The 22,551-nt window shown below is 37.4% G+C and overlaps 1 protein-coding gene across 1 annotated transcript in view; it reads right to left on the reverse strand.

Annotated features, from left to right (window-relative positions):
* Window positions 1–2,337: 2,337 nt before the first annotated feature.
* The window catches only part of LOC122571245, a 53,870-nt gene continuing 33,656 nt past the window's right edge, over window positions 2,338–22,551 (reverse strand). The window contains exons 2-4 of the mRNA XM_043734793.1: window positions 8,810–8,865; window positions 2,821–3,023; window positions 2,338–2,769 (exon numbers count right to left, since the gene is read on the reverse strand). Coding sequence (XP_043590728.1) covers window positions 2,673–2,769; window positions 2,821–3,023; window positions 8,810–8,851 — 342 coding nt within the window. The 5' untranslated portion in view covers window positions 8,852–8,865 and the 3' untranslated portion in view covers window positions 2,338–2,672. The remainder of the gene's footprint in view (window positions 2,770–2,820; window positions 3,024–8,809; window positions 8,866–22,551) is intronic.

A 22,551-nucleotide genomic window follows, 5' to 3' on the forward strand; every position in this document is an offset into this window, starting at 1 on the left:
TTTAATGAGAGCCGCACAATAGTTGTGTCTGTATAATTGGTACACACCCCCGTCGCTACGAGACCCGAACCCACCCCCTCGGCCCTCCATAGCCTTTTCCGACACTCTAACTGCTCTACCGATGCAGCCGTCAGCGAACAGAGAAAGGGAAAAGGGGATCCTACGGCGTAACTATTTGGCTCGAGTACCTTCGCGAGAGACCGCATACAGTGGTTCTCGATATCTCCTCATACTCGATCCTCGTTACAGTAGATGTAGCGGATAAGCGTATCGTTTGACTGGTGATCTTGTACGTGTTTGTTTTTATTATAATTTCATTTTATATTATATAATTATGTTATATATTTACTATAATTTTGGAAATAAGTCATTTAATTCGTATACATTATGTGTAAATTAGCGTAGGATATTATTTACATACACACGATTTATAGAAATAGTGGAACTAGTAGCTACGACTGTCTGATCATTGTCGACTGAATGTTTTTATCTGAATGTGCACTTCAATTAGTAAGGAATATACTGTAAGAGAAAAGTCGTAGATGGATGAAATCAATGAAGTGCTATTATATGAACTGTATTCATTGAACTTTTCGTCTTTCCAGGAGTTCGAAGTTTTAAATGCAGTTCTACTGTAATTTATTAAATCGCAATATATGAAATTTACAATTCGTTTGGTTAAAATGATCGATCTTTCGTAGCAAGTGCGTATATAGTATAATAATACGTCGATTTAGATACATTTCTTTTCGTATTTGAATCTCGTGTTTCTTCGTCTGATCAAATGTTTCGATATTAAATTCCGTCCGAGGCATTTTATGTCAATAGATATACTTCTATACAAAAAAACTGCCACAAAATGATATTTCCGAATTATTTGTATTATCTTCAAATATGCTTATACACTATCTTTGTTTCAAACCTAATTCATCCTACACAAATACCAAATAGAAGCCCATAAATTCTCGATGCTCCATTTCAAATTCTCTTCAACGATCGTTGAATCCTGATCGTGGTTCGCACGCATCAGCGTCGAGCAAAGCAACGGAATACCCTTTGCAGTCCAATGTCCGAGAACCCCTGTTTCGGCTATTTACCAATATAGTGATTAAATGTTCCATGAAATCACGAGTTCCACGTCATAACATTTTAAGAGTACTCCTCCCTTGGTCACGCGGTGGCCCTCTTTTACCAGGACAACGATGCATGTAGCTTTAATACCGGTGGCCGTGCGAGGTGCGTATAGGTATGCGACGTGGCACGCGTGAACACGCGTCTCTATACGAAACTTCGACAAGCTCCCAAGTACACTATCGTTCAAAAGTAGACACTCGGTTATTTTCAGTCACAAAGTACAGATAAACCGAACTTTATAATTATCGTAGTTACGATTGAAGTGTTTTTCAAAAGTCAATATGCAACAATAAATCTGGCGTTTATAGTTGTGAAATCTTGACAAGCTCTTTATTTTCAGATTCTTTAGTTGTTGAATTACAAATCAGATCACGAGGGTTCCCCTAAACTGATAGAAACTGCTGACTTTGACGCGAGCAATGATATTTAAATAATAAATATATGTAATAGCATGTATAATAAATAATAAAATATATTACTGTCCTGTTGATATTATAATAAGGTGATGTTTATAATTAATATTTGTTGTAATAATATTTCTGATTAATATTAATGAATTAATATTCATCATTCATTTGAGCATTTTGGTCATGTTCGACTGTTACTTTAAATTGAACAAAGTATTCAGATACTTATGAAGGGTAGTGTACTTATACACTGCATAGTAGCTGGATTCTCTTTGCCTACTGTTTAATTACAACATACTTAGTTGCACAATTGTCTCTTTTACTCTTTCCACGTTGCTTCTAGCTGGTTGGTCTGTCGCTTCCCTTTGACCGTGTCTCTTCTCTCTTCGGCCAGTATCTCGATACTAAAAATAACGAGGCTGGGACAGGGATCACGGTGTAGGACATTTCTGTTCATTTTTCCCGAGACGGTTCCGCTCCGAGAGAGGCGTAATGGTAATTAGTTTTTCGCGTATGCGCTCGGAACCAGACCGAACTCTGGTACCGTGTTCGTCGTTGGGTCGAGGTTCCTTTTCGAATGGCATCCAAGATGGTCTAATTACCCTGCGTTCACTTTTCATTTTCGTTTTTTGGAAATCACGCTTTATGCTGTCTCAGATGTAAGATGGATGTATTTTAAATGATACCAGTGGTATTTATTATAATTAATTACAATTTGTTAAATTCTTAAATACAAAAAATGATTGTTCCGCAAGAATGTTTAGAATTTTATTTGTTAATTTTACAATTTATTAATTTGAAAATGCGTTTATTAATTTCGTAGCTCCGTTATTTTTCATTTTTCTTGTCTTACAATAGTTATAATTATCAAATTTTCATTGACGTGTATGCCTTCATTTTCTTTTCTATCGTTTCTTCCCTCGTCGATCATTTTTATCTGTAATTATCTTCCTTACAAATTTCCCAATTTCGCAATATTCTCCTCGCGAGTCTGCTGAAATCACTCGAATCGCGTGCCCAATGTCTTAATATCCTACGTTCGTAGCAAAAGTTGGCGATTTAATATTAGAAGGGATAAAAACGTTTCGAAAAAGATTGGGAGGATTAGACATTTTTAGATCTGGTTTCCTTTCACAAATTTTTTAACCCTCTTCTCTCTTCACGCCTTTCTTCCTTCGACGAAAGAATGTCTGCGATGGTGGAGTATCGCTTACCCCGTTCACCGGCTCTAAAAGTGACAGAGAGTCAAAACACATCGGGTAAGTTGTTTTGCACTCACCTCCTTTTGCGTAGCGCGCGACAGCTGTATTTATACAAGACACTTCCGGCGAGACTCCAGCATGATAATTTCTTTTCCTTATTTCTGCCTTCTCGTACACGAACACCAAACAAGAAAAACAATAATTTAGCTGGCACGTGTACACAGAATTGGTCAGCTACTAATCCGGCTCGTCTTTCCCAATCAATGGGTAGAACGTTGATCTGAAACGTGAAATGAAACTTCCGGTTACCATCTATATATATATATGTATCGTGTAAAGAGGAAGGAAAGAGATTTAAGGGAGGATTAATCGAAAACCGAGATGTTACAAACAACTTTATCGAGGAAAACGAGTTTCAACCCTTAAATTCCTATTAACACTGGAACTACCGATAGTTAACACGAAGCTATTTCTATCAAAACCGGTGAAAATGACTGGTCTTTGAAAAATACGTAATAATAGAATATTTTTAAATTTATTGATTTATTACTTTCTTACAGAAGGAATTCCATTTTATGTGGTACATTTTTAGTATTATTAATCCATCTGCGACTATGATCCTTAAACGAGGGTTGACACATTTATAAAATTGTAGAACCAGACATTTTGACTGGCGTGGTATTTCTAGTATTAGCATCTAGCGATCTAGCGATCTAGCGATCTAGCGATCGATCCGGAATTTTCCTGGTAACCGATATCGTCATATCGAATGATACGCAGTAAAAATTTTAAAAACCTGTGGGAAGTCGTACAAAACGAGGAAACTGGTTAATTGAGGTTCGATAAACAGATTGCAGGACCCTTTTACACTTTGACAAGTACCAGTCATTGTGACTGGTATTGGTACAAGTAGCCTTGATACAAAATTATTTTCGATTTGAATACATAAAAAACAAAATAAAATTCATTATATTATTCTTTTAGTTATCGTTACGAAAGTCATTACATTATTGCGGAAAAAGAATATAACATGAAGTAGGAATTTTGAAATAAAATTGTAGAACCAATCAATTTGATTGATGTGGTAGTTCTAGTGTTAAGAAGATTATGATGTAACGCAGGAAGTTCTGTTCATTTGTATCTCTATCGATACAAAAATCAAAAGTTGCGAAAGTCATTACATTATTGCGGAAAAAATATAACATGAAGTAGGAATTTTGAAATAAAATTGTAGAACCAATCAATTTGACTGATGTGGTAGTGTAGTGTTAAGAAGATAACGACGCAGGAAGTTTTGTTCATTTGTATCTCTATCGATACAAAAATCAGACTCATAGATTTCACGAATTTGTAAGAAATGAATGAAACTAAAAGTGCCATCGGTGAATTAATATTCGAACGAATACTAAATTTCTCATTAGAATGCACTAAAATATGTACATAAACTACTAATTTTATTGCACTGCATGTGCCTATGGAAATCGAAGAGTTAATACCGTAGTCTATCGGTAAACAATGTTCAGTGAATTTGAAATGTATACTTTTATTAATGCGGATTTTTATCCATTTATGCGAAAATGTACGCAGCGCATATAACGCGCTAGAATATAAAAAGGCATGAAAAGTAAAGTAGTCGTTATGATATTTTAATGGATAAAACAAATTTTCACCCAAATTCTGCTGTTTTGTTTAATTGCATTTATGAAACCCCACAGCCTGTTTGTTAGGCTTGAAAAATATCATTTTCCTCCTGTTTCCATTATCATTCAATTAACTGACGAGACGACAATTTTCACAATAATATCGCGATGTTAATGCGAATCCACGAGTGCCAATCGATTGTACGAGAAACACTGTTTTGATTTTCGCAACGTTCGCAATTGAATTGATAATTTTTGCATTAAATGCCGGGCGCGGTTTAAACGAGAGGAAAATCGCGCGCACACAGTTTGCGAAGTAGAGCGATAATTCAACTCAGATTCAACTATAAATAATTATTGCCTGGCTCGTGATAATTTCCCGTTAATTTAACTACGCTTTTTCTGTCGTTCGTTCGTGTTAAATACGGATGCCACGGGCAAGTACTTGAGCCACATAAATGACAGCGTTGATTAAAACGTATGTACACAGAAACGAATTGAAGTTACTATTCGTTTTATCTTCGCGCGCGATTAAGCTGTTCGCATAAGTATCTCCTCTGCGCGATACTTCGAAACAACACAATTAGTATAATGAGTTAGTACTAGTCCTCTAATTTACAAATCCCCCAGTTTCCTACTTCACTAATCCCGCGTCCTCGCATTTCGTGAATTCTCGACTCGTCAAATATTTCACTTTTCCTGCTTCTTCGCCTTTATATATTGTAATTTCATCTCGTTTCTTCGACCGTTTCTCTTTTGCATTGGTCTAAGTTATAAACTGTTAGATGTCTAACACTCTTGACGATTCTTTATTTCCTGACTTTATTGATTGTCTATGTTAATTAAATTCACGGTTCCAAGGATCTATAAATTTCCGGCTGTCTAATATTTTATTCCTTAAAACTTTCCAATTTTCTCTATTAATTTAATTTTCAACCCCACCGATTTCTACATTTCTATAACACACGACGAATATTTTAATTTTGTATTTAAAGAATTTCCGCTTTCTAGCGCGCAATTTTACCACTCTTTAAATTTATATTACAGAAATTTGAGAAAATATTATATAAATAACAATCAGGATGTCTAGGAGTGACTTCCAGCGAAATAAATGCATGATTTTCTAGCAAATAACTCGCACCTGGTCTAGCTGACGAAATGATCTAGCCAGCACACGGTTTGCCAACTTCGATATCAATCTTATTACGCGTCCCTACTTAACTTTCAAATTTGTCTGCTTCTTTAGCTACATCCTGCTTAATATATCCGTTAATCCCGCTGTACGTTGAACAAGGAAAACAAATGTTCGCGAGTATCCGGAAACGTGGTCGATTTGTAGTTGTTGGATATCGTTGACTGACGATATGTAAGATTGTCCAGCAGACAGTGTAATTATTTAACCAGAAGCAAAGTCTTGTTTAATATCGGATATACATTTTTTTTTTTTCACTAAATCATGGTTTTACGAAATTCGATCTTTTACAATATGTACTGCTGCCCTTCAAATTTCCAACTATAAGTTGCGATCAGTTAAACTGCAATTCAGTTATCATATGCATGTGCTGACGTTTGAGCTAAATTTCGCTCGTTTCAATCGGTTTGCCAGTAAATCTTCGTAGGGGCTTGCTCGATCGATATTGCTATATATCACAGCGAATGAGTAGGTGTGGAGGGCCGAAATGTCGTTAGATTATACCAAAGATGTTTATTGGACGTGGGCCAACCTTCGAGATTCTCAGTCGCTTCCTGCGCAGATCGCAACGGTGCGATGCCAACAGTCAACGTGACGATGAGACAAGTGTGAAAGCTCGACCGTTTTGCGGCCTCTATCGCTTGAAGTACCAAAAATTCGCCAAGCGTACAACACGTCCGACCAGAACCTGGCATTTTGTAGCTCTATTCTTTCAATTTTACTGGACTTCCGTATTTGTTTAGTCTCCGTTCGAAAATTTCACCAGGCAATTTCCCTTTTGTTTCGTTACTTATTAGAGTCTTGGACTTAGGAAATGGACGCTTTATGATCGATTCTGTTTCTTAGTTTCCCATTCTTCGATCTTTTCACCGTTGGTAACTTGTATAGGATAAAAGAACGAGCACGAAAATTGTTGCTTATGACAGACACAATGAATGTTATCATCGAGCAGCTGCAGATACCAATTTAAGTAATCAAAGGGTTTCGTTTTGGAATTATCTCGTGCCATATTACTCTCTCTTATTAAACACGACATGGTACCACGACAGAATAATTTGCTTATAATTCTCAATGAGAATTGATTGTAAAATACATATAAATAAAAAAAAATATTCCTCTCGATAAATCTACCTATTCCTCTGTTCTATCCTCGTCTTTCTCGATCACAGTCTAATCTATTTATTCACGGGCCAATTTTGTTGTTAAACTAGGAATTTTTATGTCTTCAGGGGAAATTTCGAGGTGCGAAAATGCAAGCAACGCATGTAATATGCAAAGATGTAAAAAATATTCAAAATAGAATGTTCATTATAATATTTAATACATGAAATAACATTTCTATAGTTACGTCCATAAAAATATAAAAGTCTATAAAAATCCTCGATCTGTCAGACATAACCATAACACCATCTCGTAACAGTTTTAAACATCAAAATAAATTATTTCATCACCTATAACTATTTCCACCATACTTTACGCCAACTTTATATCCTTTCCCTCTAGAAATATCGTTTTGTATCTTTCTGACTTTCAGCCGATGCCCAACGATCCCTCAAGACTGTTTGACGAGGAATTTTTCCTTTCGGTTGCCAAACAGCGGAATCCAAGACACATCAGCCCCATTGGAGCATGTACGTGCAGACGAGCGAACAGACAGAGTTGTTAATTAATATCGCTATAAATTAAAATGTATTATGCAAGTTAGGCGGTCTCGTCCGCAGGCTCTTCGGGACTCGCGGTGTCTCGGCTGCGGCCGTGCTCGAGGAACCGAGTTTTACGCGGTGTGCGAGCTTCCACGGGCGAAGGGAGGACGATGGAAAGGGCGAACGAGCGAAGGCTGAGGCAACGGGACGCGGAAGAGGGCGGCGCGGCGTGGCAACCGGCGGGCAAACAACAAGAGGTTTTCGTAGCCGGCTAACGGCAGAGTTTCCTCATAAACTCTTAGGGAAGTTCGCAGACAAACACAGAAATATTTTGTAATGGAAACACGTCCCTGAGAAATTAAATATGGCAATGAAGAAGATGAAGTTGCGTTTGTAGCCGAGTGCTACGAGGAGACGACTGCCGGCGAATCCAGAAGCGTATTACGTGCGACGAACAGTCATTAATTGCTACCGTTTTCGAACGTCGTGAATGTCAGTCACCTGATCTTATCCTCTTTCGATCTATTGGGCTGGCAACTAATTGATTGCGGACTTTGTCATTAGGTGGTATTGACAAAATCCGCAATCACTTAATTGCCAACCCAATAGATAGAAAGTTATCGCGTTGCTCATTCGTCCAAAGTATGGAGGATCTGTGTTATTCAAATGCGACTCCATTTCACTGTGTAAATCATCGATATTAGGAGAAATTGAATTTGCATTATTTGCTTCAAATTCAAGGAAGTGATCGTTAAAGAAAGGTACGTTTCAAATTTGCTACGAATTATAAGAGAAATTGCTAAATTCAAATTCAAATCATTTTTTTTAATCTAATCGTTCCTGCTTATCATTAAGAAACTTCTTAAGTTTCGGGTGATTTCTTGTTTGAATTTGCAAAATTTGAATATAAAAATTTAAGGACCTTGGTGGAACTGGAAGTCTAGCAAATACAAGACAGAGCAGATCCACTGTCAAGACCGAATATTGCGAACAGAACGTCACGCGAAATAATATTAACTCACACGTAATACGTATTAACAATAATGATTGCCCGAAATTCCTGAAGCATCTGGTCACGCGTTCAAGGAACATTCGCGCTATTAATCGTGCCAAGTTGCCAGTGCATCCCACGAACATTATATGCCGGTACGTTCGACGGATTATTTATGTTATTTATTTGCGGACAGTTCTCTATTTAATCGTACTACAGTTTTCGATAATCTCAGTTGGCTCTGGTTCCCGAATCTCCAAAACAACTTAGTTACAAGTTACAACTGGCCGATTGCGCAAGCAATCATGCGAATTAAAGAGATCGATCGCTGAAGTTCCGTTTGGTGGAAATACTTTGAAAATTACAGAGAGAGAACACGACAAGTGATATTTCACATTTTTTCCAACATAGTTTTATAATTCGATAAGTTGTTACTTAATTTGACATACGTTATCAAGATTGTCGTTTTATTTGATTTTATGACTGCACGCCTATTTATTCACATGTTTCACGACGCGAAAAATACTGCTTGTCGTAATAGTAAAATATTGGAGAAATTAAAATATTATTTAACAATTACGAAAGTATTTGAAAACTCGCGAAAGTACTTGAAAGCTTAGCGTAGAAAACTTTAATGTCCATATGGTGGATATTATCTGAAACATTTTGAAATTTCGTTAACACTGTAATAAGATTAGATTGTCAGGATTATATTGGTAAAATTTGAATGCCTATAAATGAGACTTATTGCAAACGTATATGTAGTGAAAAATTATTATACAGTACGAACAGTCATCTCATCGTATCATAAGCGTCGCGAATATGATTTTACTGGATACTCAGGTTTATTAATGTAATGAATAATTCACTATTCGAATACATTTGTGATAGTTGCGAACTTTATCAATGTTAATCGCGATAGTGGAGCGTCAGAAAAGTGCTAATGAAATCTCAAAATGCTTCGTATAACACACGTAATATATTCATGAGACGTGTCCAGAAGTGTTCAAATACTTTCGTGAGTCTTTGCATTTTTAGCTATTTTATATCGAAACGTTCCCCTTTTATTATAAAATGACAGTAAAATAAAAAGATCAACAAAAATCGTGTACCTTTTTCTTGCGATTTTTTCTTTCTTTGGGAATTCTACGAGGGCCAGCGGCCGATCGCTGCCACATTGGGGCGGAATTAGAAGCGAAAAGCTGGTCGTTGAACGGCAGAGGAAATCGAACGAGCGGAACGTTTGATAAGCGCGCAAATTGGCCGGGACAGATGACGGATTTCGATAGTTAGAAACGGCTGCTCGTTAAAACTAATGGCAGCAGCGGATTTAGAACTTGGCAGTGTTAATCATCAATTATATCGACCTTATTGCGGCTAGCCCACAGCATGTGACGTGCGTGACAATCGTTGGAACGAAACGGCCGCCACGTGTTTTCGCATCACGCTTTGAATCGATCGCGATTCGCTCAAAATAATTGTCGCGCCCCTGTCTCGCTTTAATTAATCATTAACCTACCTCGACCCCGGAGAATCCTTCCTTCCGATTTAATTAGTTATTCGTTAATTTCGTCTACGACGAATTTGTTACAATTCCCCTGTAAATGCATTATTCTCCGGTTCGTTCGGTTGTCTTATTTTTACACGTTCTGCAGTCGCATTTTCATCCCCTCTTGAGCGTCTGCAACGGAAGAACCGAATTGTTCGTCGTCCGTTTTATTAGAAATTCGATTGCGTTTATAGTTAGCAGCTTGAATAGATGTCGGAATAAAATATTGAAATTTTAATTGCACCGACTGAACAATAATGGAAGTTTAGTATTATTTTATTAAATTAGAACAAAAGCTATCGTAAGAATATACAACACGTTTATTTTCTTATATATATTCCAACTGTAACTTGCATCACAAAACTTTGAAAACAAGGGAATACATAATTTTTAAAGAACGATAAAGAATGTATAAAATGTAAAGATATTACAATTTGTCATTAAAGATCAAAGGTATGTTCCTTTTAAAGAAGAAAGTATCAAAAGCGTATCCACTAATTAATAGCAAAGGTTAAGAACATTAGAACTTATGAAACTTCTGGTTCCTCGATTGTCACCAGATTTTTCGTCGGTCTAATTATTGTCCCCGGGGCAACTACAACCCTCGATATGCCAGCCATAGTCGAACTACAGCAATCAACGAGATCGCAATTTCTCCCCGTTCTCTTCAGGAGAACCTCGAGGACTTAGCAAGTAGTTAGTCCTCCGACTTTGTCCGCCCAACCCCCAAAGAAACGTACTACGCATTCTGAACCTCATCCAGCAAACATCCAGCTGGATCGCGTGTCCTTTTTCTCGAGACACGAAGTGATACGAAATCATTACAAAGATTGCGATGTCAAAGCATCTTAAGTTCAAATTATTTCAATTAGACTTTTTATTCATTAGTCATTTTTAGAATCGTCGATTACATATTTCTGTCTTCGCACTTTGATTGAGATTTCTTTCGGACATTCCAATTATCGCAATTTAATTATTTTCGATTGTTTACATATACTGAGTATTATAATTACATAATTCCTAATTTTATAAATATATCTACCACCATACGTATTCTCAAACCTCCCAATTTTCCCCCCTTCAGATTCCGCAATTTTAATTTCTTAAATATCGAATATCCTATTTACCCAAATTTCAATTTTCCAAATATTTATATTTTTCCCTCTTAATTTGATATCATTCTCTATATCTCTTTTTCCTCTTATTTTTCACTTCTTCCATACATTCTGAAGAAACTAATTCTTCAATACATCTCTCCCTATTACATTTATTTACCGCTTTCCCTACCATTTCCGCGCTCGACTTTTCTCGTCCGCACTTACCTTAATTTTTCAATCTACGGTCGGTTCGTCGGTCGAATTTTAGCGTTTCTCGAGTATCTTTTAATTCGCTGGCCCTCCATTTTCGAGCACCAGAGCGCCAATTCGAATTCCTAGCCAGCAATCTCTATGATAAAACGGTCAAAGATCGCGCGATAAATTTTTTGCGCGCGTGTTCCGCGAAATACGAAGTTGGAAAAAGGGTGCGCGCACTTCTGGCTCATCCCCGTTCCGTGCCAGCAGCGGTCGATTCATATCGTCCGTCGCAATAGCGCGGAAAACACTTCCGGGAACCATCGTAGACCATCCACCGAGCGGAGCACTTAAACTCCAGGCGCGACCAGCGTGGAGAACCTGACGGATAACGAGCGCCCAGAGATTAATCGGCGGTCACGGATTCTAAATTCTGCCACGCGGTTAAACCGCGATGATCGCCGCGAACTGCGTGTAACTTCGATCATCTCTTTTATTCGGCTCTGCCCTTCAACGACTAAATAATTTTTTTCGTCTAAATAAACGTCTAAATAAATTTTTCACTTCCTCGTAGATCGATAGAATTGTAGCGTGATAACGTGAAAATACATATAGCGCTCGAATATAGCCGACAAGATTAATTTAGATATCATTTTGTTAAGCTGCAAAGTAAATGAATATATAATTGACGTGCTTGTTAAGCAGAAAGCAAATCTCCAGCAGCTATTGTTTATTATAAAAGAGTACGTGATTGTTAAACATGATGTATGAATGTAAAAGAAGCATAATATCATCATCATATTTTCTTTAGAATTTGTGAAACTGCTAAATCTCTGGTTTTTGAGAATTTTTACATCGATATCGATCGATAAGCGGCTCCAATACACCATTATAGTGGATCTTCTGCTATCAAAAGGTTTGCTTCATAGATTTATTTATATTAGGTTGTACCAAAAGTTTCTTCCGTTTCATAAGTGAAATAATAGATGCACAACATTTTTTATTTTATATTATTTTATGCATTTATGTACGATCCATTTTGTAGTAATAGAATAAAGTGGATCAAACATAATTCAATAAAATAATGTAAAACAAAAAATGTTGTGCATCTGCCACTTCCTTATAAAACGAAAGGAACTTTTCGGACAACCTAATACAATATAGTCCTCGTCTCTTTCCCACACACACCTATATAACCATGATATATGTATACGTGCACGGACTGTTTTCTGTTTAACCGAATATTTTATCTTATTTATCTTGAAAAAGATATATCAGCTACGTGTTACCTGTTTTATCGTAAAAGGGTTTAAGCGTTCTCGCTATACATAGGAGAACAATTTGAGCGTAAAATGGTTAAAGACAGCGAAGTTACTTCTGAAAAATCAAAAAATACGCAACATCCCCAGCAAATAACTATCTGCAATGGAAAAAGAAACAAATGAACGTGCATGAAAATAACTATGCAAGTGAATCGTTGCTAGACCAAACGATCGTTGACGCTTCGCGATAAACCGGTGAAATTATTCGACAAAAGAGAAAAAGGAAGTTTCACGGCACACCGAATATAACCGCGGGACGGTTGTCATTTTATCGATATCAACAAAGAGGAGCTGGCCGTCGTAGAAAACGCTTCTGGCATCTATACGGCTAGCTATGGTGCAAGGGGAAGGCACTTAAAGTCAAGTAACTCGACCAGCGTGGAGAACTCGACGGATAACGAGCAGTCGGAGATTGATCGTATTGCGGGCGCGAATTCGAAATTCCGCCAGGGCCGTGCTTTATTCGCTGAGAATTTCGCTATGTTGCCCGGCATTTCGACTCGGATCGGCCAGAGAAAACGGCAATGCATGCCGACACACGCGTCCGCCATTTATATTTCCCAAGTCACACGCGCGATTCCGATTTCAAATCAGAAATTCCTCTCGTTCTACCGATTCATACATTCTTAGCTTCTTACTTGTTTTTCTGGTTTTCTCATTCTTCGTGATTTCCACGGCTGAACCTTAATACTAGAACTACCGATAGTTAACACGAAGCTATTTCTATCAAAACCGGTGAAAATGACTGGTCTTTGAAAAATACGTAATAATAGAATATTTTTAAATTTATTGATTTATTACTTTCTTACAGAAGGAATTCCATTTTATGTGGTACATTTTTAGTATTATTAATCCATCTGCGACTATGATCCCTAAACGAGGGTTGATACGATTATAAAATTGTAAAACCAGTCATTTTGACTGGTGTGGTATTCTACTATTAGCATCTAGCGATCGGTCCGGAATTTTCCTGATAACCGATATCGTCATATCGAATGATACGCAGTAAAAATTTTAAAAACCTGTGGGAAGTCGTACAAAACGAGGAAACTGGTTAATTGAGGTTCGATAAACAGATTGCAGGACCCTTTTACACTTTGACAAGTACCAGTCATTGTGAGTGGTATCGGTACAAGTAGCCTTGATACAAAATTATTTTCAGTTTGAATATATAGAAAACAAAATAAAATTCGTTATATTATTCTTTTAGTTATCGTTTCGAAAGGCATCACATCATTGTGGAAAAAGAATATAACATGAAGTAGAAATTTTAAAATAAAATTGTAGAACCAATCAATTTGACTGCTGTGACATTTGTAGTGTTAAAGCTTCGAATCTACAAGTCGAAAAGTTTCAACTTCGTACTCTGTTAATCGCAGAAGACGAGCCTTTAAAGTTCTCCTTGAAAACTTTGAAAAACACTTTTAGATACCTTTCAAGTATATGTACTATGTGTGTTATACGAAACATTTCGAAATTCCATTAACACTGTTACGAGATTCCACTATTATGGTTATACTGGTAAAGCTTGAAATCCAAGTGAAAATATATAGATATAGAAGTTGCAAGGTATTTAGTACAAATATATATTTTACAGAGATCCGAAGTTTTCAACTTGTTTGAACTTATCGTATGTTCATGAATCATATCTTGAACATTTACATTTTTACATTTACAAACTTGTCACTCGATTTACTTTTTCAAGAAACATCTTGCAATTTCTATATACATTTTCAGTTTTCAATTCTGACCAATATAATCATGGTAATCGTGTTTCATGGAAGTGGCAATGAAATTTCTAAGTGTTTCATGTGTATAACACATACGATATGAACATAAAAGTTAACAATATTAATGTGGTCAAATACCTTCGTGAGCCAACGTAGATGACTGTACGGAGGAAGATAGTATACACGGCGGATGATTCAGCGCGTGTAATTTCCCGGTGAACGATTGACGCGGACCGCGTGGACGGCATATATCGCGCGGCACCGCGCGCCGCGACGATTTCGGTAAAATGTGTGACGGTCGAAGCGACGGGCAAAGCCTCCTTTGACTTCTCTGCCGTGACCATAAACCTCTGATTTACGCCGTTTCGAGGCGAGCATGGGTGCCGTTCGGCAAACCACGCGTGAGATCGACCTGTCGCGAAAATCGGATTACCGACTTTTTACTTTGTCTCGTTTCTACGCGCGCGAAACCAGACGCGCAGAACCGCACAACAATGCGCTTTGCGCGCGCCAAATTGATGCGGATACGCGAACTCGCGTTTCCATCTTCGTCTTCCTTTTTCTTTTGTCCCTTTGTCTTTGCATACTGCAGCTCTGTTCAAGCGAATTTCGGAACGCGATGGATTCGTAAAAAGAGAAAATTAGTTTGAACGTCGCGAATATCGAAGTTCGTATTTTGCATTTAAAACACGAGGTTCGATAACTTCTGGTCCGTGGGGGCAAAGTATTGGCGATGCTACTTTTCAACTTTTATCTTGGACACTTTCTCTGATATTTTTAAGTTCACCGAATTCTTGTATACGACACTGATGCTTTATAGTATTTGGTTGTCCAGAAAGTTTCTTTCGCTTTATAAGGAAATAATAGACGCACAATGTTTTTTGTTTTATATTAGCTCATTGAATTATGCACGAACATAACAATACAAATATAACGAAATGGATCATACGTAATTCAATAAAATAATATAAAATAGAAATTGTTGTTCATCTATTATTACCTTATGAAGCGAAAGAAACTTTTCGGACAACTCAATATTTCGATGACATTAGTATCTATAAAGTTTTTATTTTTCCGTATTCGTTAGACTTTGGTTTTTCTTCTTTTAACTATTGAGTTGATTAATTAGTTCTTTTCATACCATTAATTATCACTTTTTAAGTTGCACTGTCGCTCTTATCGTTAATGTCGATCCATTAGTTAAAGATTTTTACGATGATGTATCAGTACATCGGAATAAAAGATGGTCTCTATGCAAACATATATCTTGTACTTAAACGAATTAAAGACAATTTTTACATTCGTTGAAAAGTATCTGGCTTTCTTTGAATAACTTTAACCTCGTTCTATACGTTTCATGCGCGCCATAGACGTTAAATAATTCATATAACACGTGCAACACCTTGGAAAGTGTAGCAACATATAAGTATTTATCCGACGTTTCTTTTTCATTTATCTAAATTTATTCCCCGGTTTGCACTCTGCGTATGTAGTAATAAACACATTAGCAAGTAATCAACAACAATCATTGCGATACTATGCGAAAAGAAACATTAGGTTTCTTCAATGAGGCCATTTATATACATCTATCAAAACCAATCTTAAATTCGAAGAAGGAGAAACAGGAATGAGACAGAATAAACTCGAATGATAAAAATGTAACAATTACTAGACCAGAAAGTTATTTTTAATTTCAACACGCAACCTCTTCAGTTGTTATCCGGGAAACGAACTTGTCACTCGCATCTCACTTTTTATCTTGTCGCATCACTTTACTTACATTTTATATTACACTGTATGGTAATTATATTAAAATCTAATTCTTCTTTGTTAACGCCGAAATCCGCATACTGTGTCTTTCATGGGCCAAGTAAGATTCTCTGTACAGGGTGTTAATAATTTTGTCAAAGAAAATTTAATATTCTGCTAAACAGTTAACCACGATTATTTAAAAAAAGAAAAACAATTTCTTAAAATTCTCATTTCAATGTTATGGAAAATTCACACAACTTTGATATCGACGTAGTAAAGAATTCCTTCAGAGTTTTGCTAAACATTGGTAACTAACTTATTCATCCATTTCGAAGTTTCCGTACTATAGGTGTCTATGGAAATCGAAGGGTTGAATATGCAAGCATATTCGAAGTGATTCGAAGTTTTAGCCGCAGCGCACTAAATTAATTATGCTGTGAATTAATTACGAAACTAGAGGAATGATACTTTTAACGGTTGAGGTACGTGATTAAATCGAAATTTTCAAAACCTTAACTTTTCATCGCTATGATTCTCGGATTTCCATATGTAAGACGATTCAAAGTGTTTCAGTGCCTATCCACCACGTAAATATCCAAGCAAACGTTCACGCTTCGAGACATCCTGGCGATCGACCACGAAAAATCGAGGCGATCGCTCTCGATCGTTTGGATCGCGGCTTCCTGAACTTGGTTTGGTTCGTTCGGTTGGTTCACCGTGTATTTATAGTTTAATTTGTGGCCTAGGGCCACGTTGAGGGTCGCGGGTATATTTACTTGGCCGGCCTGGCTTTAGGAGCCTCGAAATCCGTTCGCTCCCGGTCTTCCTCGCCACGGTGGCCGAACGAAAGAATTTTTATGAGCACGTTAAACGAGCAGCCGAATGTATCTCTGTAGGTCCACGGCCTGCCGCGGTACGATCGGTTTATCGTTCACCGAACGATCGGACGTTCCCCTTTCTTCGCTCTCGCGCGACGCTTTCGCGCGACTCATCGAGGAACGACCGAGCTTCCCGATCCTCCCCACCGACCAACTTTCTAATTTTGGCCATGCAAACGAAATTTTAAAGATCAGTTTCGCCAGTTTCGCACCGTATACTATATTGTGCAAGTGATGCTCTTTAATCCTTTCGATGACAATTGTGACGCGATTTTCATATCATCTCTGTTTTGCAATCGTCGTATAGTGGAAGAAGAGACGCGGAGACGGTTTAAATACAAGTATTTCTGTAGAAATCAGTAGCAAATATGCCTTGCGCAATTGTTTAAAGCGTTAATTGTGCAGGCCATAAAAGAAAAATCAAGTTTCATTATTTTCTTTTATCGTTCCGATAGACAGATTTCGAAATCCTTAGTTCGGTATCTTTTACACTTTTCATTTCTAGTTTAAATTATTTATGACGGCTTATTTGTACGTATCGTTACGTACAACTATGTATCGACAATGTGCTAGGGCGATGTTTATCGTTATACTTAAAGACTAATTTCTGGTCTACGATAAGAGGAAATTTTCCGTTTTCAAAATTTGCTTCCTGAACTCGCCATACGTGAAGTATTACGCAATACATAATTGGTGGTAAAAGATTAAATTATGAATTTAGTTGAACCTCAATTAATGCTTTATCATCACTGTGCAACGATACCGGTAAATATTAAGGAGAAAATTGGAAATTTCAAGAAGTACTCGTAAAGCAATTTAAAGAATACAGTGGGAGGAAGTGAAAAAGAAAAAAAGAAACGTGGGACGAGTTCGGAGAAATAAGAATATGTAGAAACAGTTCAATCCGTGCGTTCACGGTAACTTACGTTCCGTTCAATTCCGTGATGTTAACTTCCTTGGAGGATCACAAATTTATCATTATTCCTAACCAGGAAGGAATTAAGTTTTCCGTCGACGGCGACCATTAAAACGTCGGTATTCTTTTATAAAATACGGAGAGCAATTACACTTATCTGTTTGCAATTAATTACGAGCAAACCAAATCGAAAAACAGCACACACGAATTAATATCACGTAACGATAGTGCGCCGCATTAAAATTAATCAGCAATTGTTCTTAATGGGCGCGAAGGGGAAGGTTTGTAAGGCGTCTCTTAGCCTCTGGTTCGTTTACGTGAATCAAGGATCCGTGGATCTTGCATGTTTACCACAATTTATTTGTTAATAATTACACGAGTCCTCTTACTCTATTTTCTATCTTGATTTTTTTCTTCATTCCAACAAAATCGCGCGTAAGCAAGCAATCTTGTTTGTATTGCATATGCGCATACAGGGTGCTCTATAATTAGTGGTATCAAAACTAAATTGAAAATATGAAAGAAAATGTTTTTACAAAGAGCTTAGTTTTTTGAGAGAATTTATTTTATAATTTAAAATTTATTTCAATTTATTTCAATTTATTTGAGCTATATTAAAAATAAATCTTGAAAATTTATTCTGCACTTAATTATTGCACTATGTCTCACGTTAATTGGTCTTGCTGTAGATCGATATCTCTATTTATATTTATCTCAAGCGTATGGTTAATGGACACCTAACAGCCGATAAAACATAATCTCTGAACACTCGTGAGTGATAAATGTTATTTTATGAATGAAAAAATATTTTCAATAATTTTCTATCTCATTCTATGTTGTCTAATATCCAATACACAAACATAAATACTTAGAGATATCAGTCTTCAATTCCATTAAATTATCACGTAATTAATTTATCAGGCAAACATTCAAAGTGAATTTTCTAAAAAAAAAAAAAAAAAAAACACAGACTCGTATAAAAAGATCGTATTCCATTCTGTCGACTTATTTTTTCCTATAGGAGGAACCTGTTCTAGCTATACGACACCCAGTATATCTATACACACATAATGTGTATATAGTTCGCGTGCAAAAACACGGATAATTTGTGGCCACGATTATGCAACGTTGCTCGCGAGCCTGCGTGCTCCGCTTTTCTGCTCTGCTCTTCGTTCCGCGTCGAGTGATTTCGGTTCGTACATCGCCGTATCGCAAATTTGTATCGTGCACCGAGATTTGTTCGTACCGAGAGCGACGAGCCAGGCAGAAACGGCCAGGCGAATCTTGTCTGATGTTTCCTTGCTTCGAGCCGGGATTAATCGCCGCTTCTAAAATCAGCCCCCGGCGTTTATCCTTTTCTTCGTCTTTTTTTCTTCCGTGAAACAAGGAACACCGAATCTGTTTTAATTTTTCGAATTTTGGATGAAGGGATGAGGGAAGAAAGTTGCGCATCTGTATATTTATAGGGAACGATTTATCGCTTTCGATTACTTATAGCGGACGTTTTCAGTATTTTTCTTTTACATCATTCTCTGAATCATCGTCAACGTGGCGTTCTTGTTACTAGCTAACATCACGTGACTCACAGTTTCATTAAATAACTGCTTACTAATGAATTTGTAATTTGTACTTAATTTCTTAGATACTCGTATTACGTAAAACAGATATCGTTCGAAGTTTTTACTAGTCTTTCGTCAGCCACTTCTTACGTCTCTTTGACGTAAATGGTGAATAGAAAATGGATTCTCAGGAAAATTGAAGGAAAAGTAATCGTTTGCCAATCATAACGCTACAATTATTCGAAAGTTTCCAAACGAAGCTTAGTATAGGTTCATTTATGTTATGCGCCAAGACTGAAAAATATAACAAAACAATTCGAGCAAAGACACCGAATGCTTTCACAGATATTATCGACATTGTCAGACAAGAATAGCAATAGTCACTATTTAATAAGAAAAATCATTCTGCAAGAATATGTCACGACTCGGCAATGTCGTCGCGCTGGCGTAATTTTCCTATTGCAAAACTTAAGCGTACACCTTTGTGTGAAAATTCTACGACGCATAAAACTATCCATTACAAATACTCCATTCTATAAAACTCCTAGAACAGCAAAAGTTTCCATAATTGCGTTGTAATCGGAGCAGTGGAAGTCAGAAGATTTAACAGTCGGAATTCGCAAACTGTGTGTCCAATATGCCGCGTTTCGCACAGATCAATGCACCTGTCGACTCCCTCGCCAGACGCGCTGGTCCGCGAGAGAAAAAGAGAAGAGAGTGAAAAGACGGTGCAACGTACTGGCGCGTTTCTGGAAATCGGCTTTCCGCGGCGCGGCGGCCGGAAATAGAAAGAAGCCAGCCCTCTTCTGAGATCGAAGTGCAGGGAAAAAACGCGGGTCCCGTTTATTTTTACAATCGGCAGTAGATTGAATCGTTCGGCGGTCGTTCTTAGGGCTCTCGGGCGACGCCGACGAAGAGAAGAACGAGAGGCAGAAGAGAACGGAAGGAAAGAGAAGCATGTGCGATACACGCGGCTCGCTGTACGCCGCGTTTGCTTTTTTGTTCGTCTCCACCGCGAGATCTGTTTCTTCGTTCGCTGCTACCGACGTTGTTGCTTCGGCGAGCTCAGCCTTTTGCCTCGGAAAGCCGCGCGTTCTCTTTGAATGGATCGGCCGCGATCTTCCTCCTCTTTTCTCCTTTTTATTTCTTCTCTTTTTCTTCTTTTGCTTTCTTTATCCTGTCTTTTCTGCCAGCCCATCGCCGTCCATGGTTTTCCGGGCTCGATTTTCAACGCGGCGAGAAAACGTCGACGCGCACTGTTTAGCGCTGGCCTCGAGAAGATCAGACGCAATGAGGCTGATCTTGCGACGCACGGGAAAGTGCGGTTGCACTGCTTCCGCCATGCACGAGAAGGGGGTTGTTGCGCGATTCTTCGCGTACAAACGGAGCGTAACCGATGCCTCGATGGAGAAACGTCGTTTCGCTCTATCGTTTCTAACGTTTGTCACGGAAACGAGTTTGGAATGAAACTTATAGTGATCCTTCTGTAACTTGTACTTTACGAACGTGGGTTTCGTACTGCATTGTTTGGAAATTGTGGCAGTATGACACAGATAGAACACAGGTCTAGGAATTGGTAGAATCCTTGTATTGGGTTGTCCGAAAAGTTTCTTTCGTTTTATGAGCAAATAATAGACGCACAACGGTTTCTGTTTTATATTATTTTGTCGAATTACGTACGATCCATTTCGTTCTGTTGATATAAACACCGCGACATTTCACGGACTTGGTTTCACGTTTGTATGAAGGTGCACTGTTGTAAAAAACACGTTTACGAAAGAAAGACACTTTTTGGGCAACCTTATATAAGTCGAAACTGTAGGAAATTAAAACTAAGAGAGAAGAATCTTCCAAATGTAATAATTTTGTTATATAAGAGAAGAGTAATCGATCGATAAAGACTTCTCCGTCATTATAATATTTCTGTATGATACTTGTAACGAAAATGAGTAAACTTTTAAATCTTAGTTAACTTTTTTTTTAACGTCTGATATCAATTTACCGTCACAGTTATCGCGATAAAACTTCACAAAATAACATAAGCGCGTAACATACAACAGGCGTACACGCGTAACATTCACTTGCAAATTCAATAAATAACAGAATGCGAAAGTTGGAAAATTTCGAAATAAACGATATCAAAATAGCTGGAAATTAATGATCCGATAACTTATAAATTTCGAAATTTCACGGTACGGGAATTAATCGGATAATTAGCAACTATAAATCTACGGGACTCGTTGAGATAAAAACCACGAGAAACTTTGAGAGATGAAAAATTAGAAAGATGCTCGATCTTAATAGGAAATTTTCGACCGTACGATATATAGGATTAAATGTTGGCATTTATTCATGACGTCTGTCGACCAGCGTTACAATACTGAACATGTACAGTATCCACAGAACGTACAGTTTATTCGCGAGACATTACGAGCAGTCGTGTTATAGAAAGAGTTAAGAGAAGCAGCCAGGAATTGGTGGCGGAATCGTCGAGATTTAGAGGCGTGCATGTTGTTGATAATTAATTGTAGCGAGAGCGTCGTAGAACGATGCTTCGCGGCTCGTAACGTAACTGTTAATGGATATTATCCGTGATAGAACTATTCTAGTTTTCAGCCGAGTAATCCCGAAGTAAAGCGCAGATAGATCTAGCAGTTCCAAGTAACAGCGTAATAAGACAAGGTGGAATAGTCAAGTGGAGTAATCGAATAAGCTGGCTCTTTTAACTGATAATAAAAAACAGCGATAAAAGCGATGAAACGTTCGCGCGCATACGTCAAACTTGAGTTTCTAGAGCTACGTGTAAAAGACGTTCACGTTCAATTAATTATGAGAAACGCAGATATGTAAAATTTCAATGCCAATTACCGAATAAAGAAATCGTAACGTACAAAAATGTCGAGGAACAAAAAAGAACTGCGAAATCAATTACGTGAACGACGAATGATTAAAAACTTGGCGGCTGTGCGAGACTAAAATAGCAAACGTGGAGAGGGAAGAAATTAATTGATAAAAGATCGAACGATGAAAAATTTGAAAGCTCAAGAAAAACTGCGATATCGTACAATGACACAGATGCAGAAATTGTAAAATAGTGAAAATAAATTCTAAAGATCTAATGATTTCTTGCTACAAAGATATTTTCAACATTGAATATACGTGACTTATAGCAAATTTCCTTAATAAGTCGATCATTATTAATGGGACAAAGCTTAATAGATACTATTATACTGCGCAATTAAATGTTCAAAGAAATGACACTTTATACAAACCGAGATAATACATATCGTAAGAAGAGAGAGATTTCTAAATTCGTGAAAACGTTTCGAAAATTTGCTGACCGA

Source organism: Bombus pyrosoma, linkage group LG9 (assembly GCF_014825855.1).
Source record: "Bombus pyrosoma isolate SC7728 linkage group LG9, ASM1482585v1, whole genome shotgun sequence".
Lineage (NCBI taxonomy): Eukaryota > Metazoa > Arthropoda > Insecta > Hymenoptera > Apidae > Bombus > Bombus pyrosoma.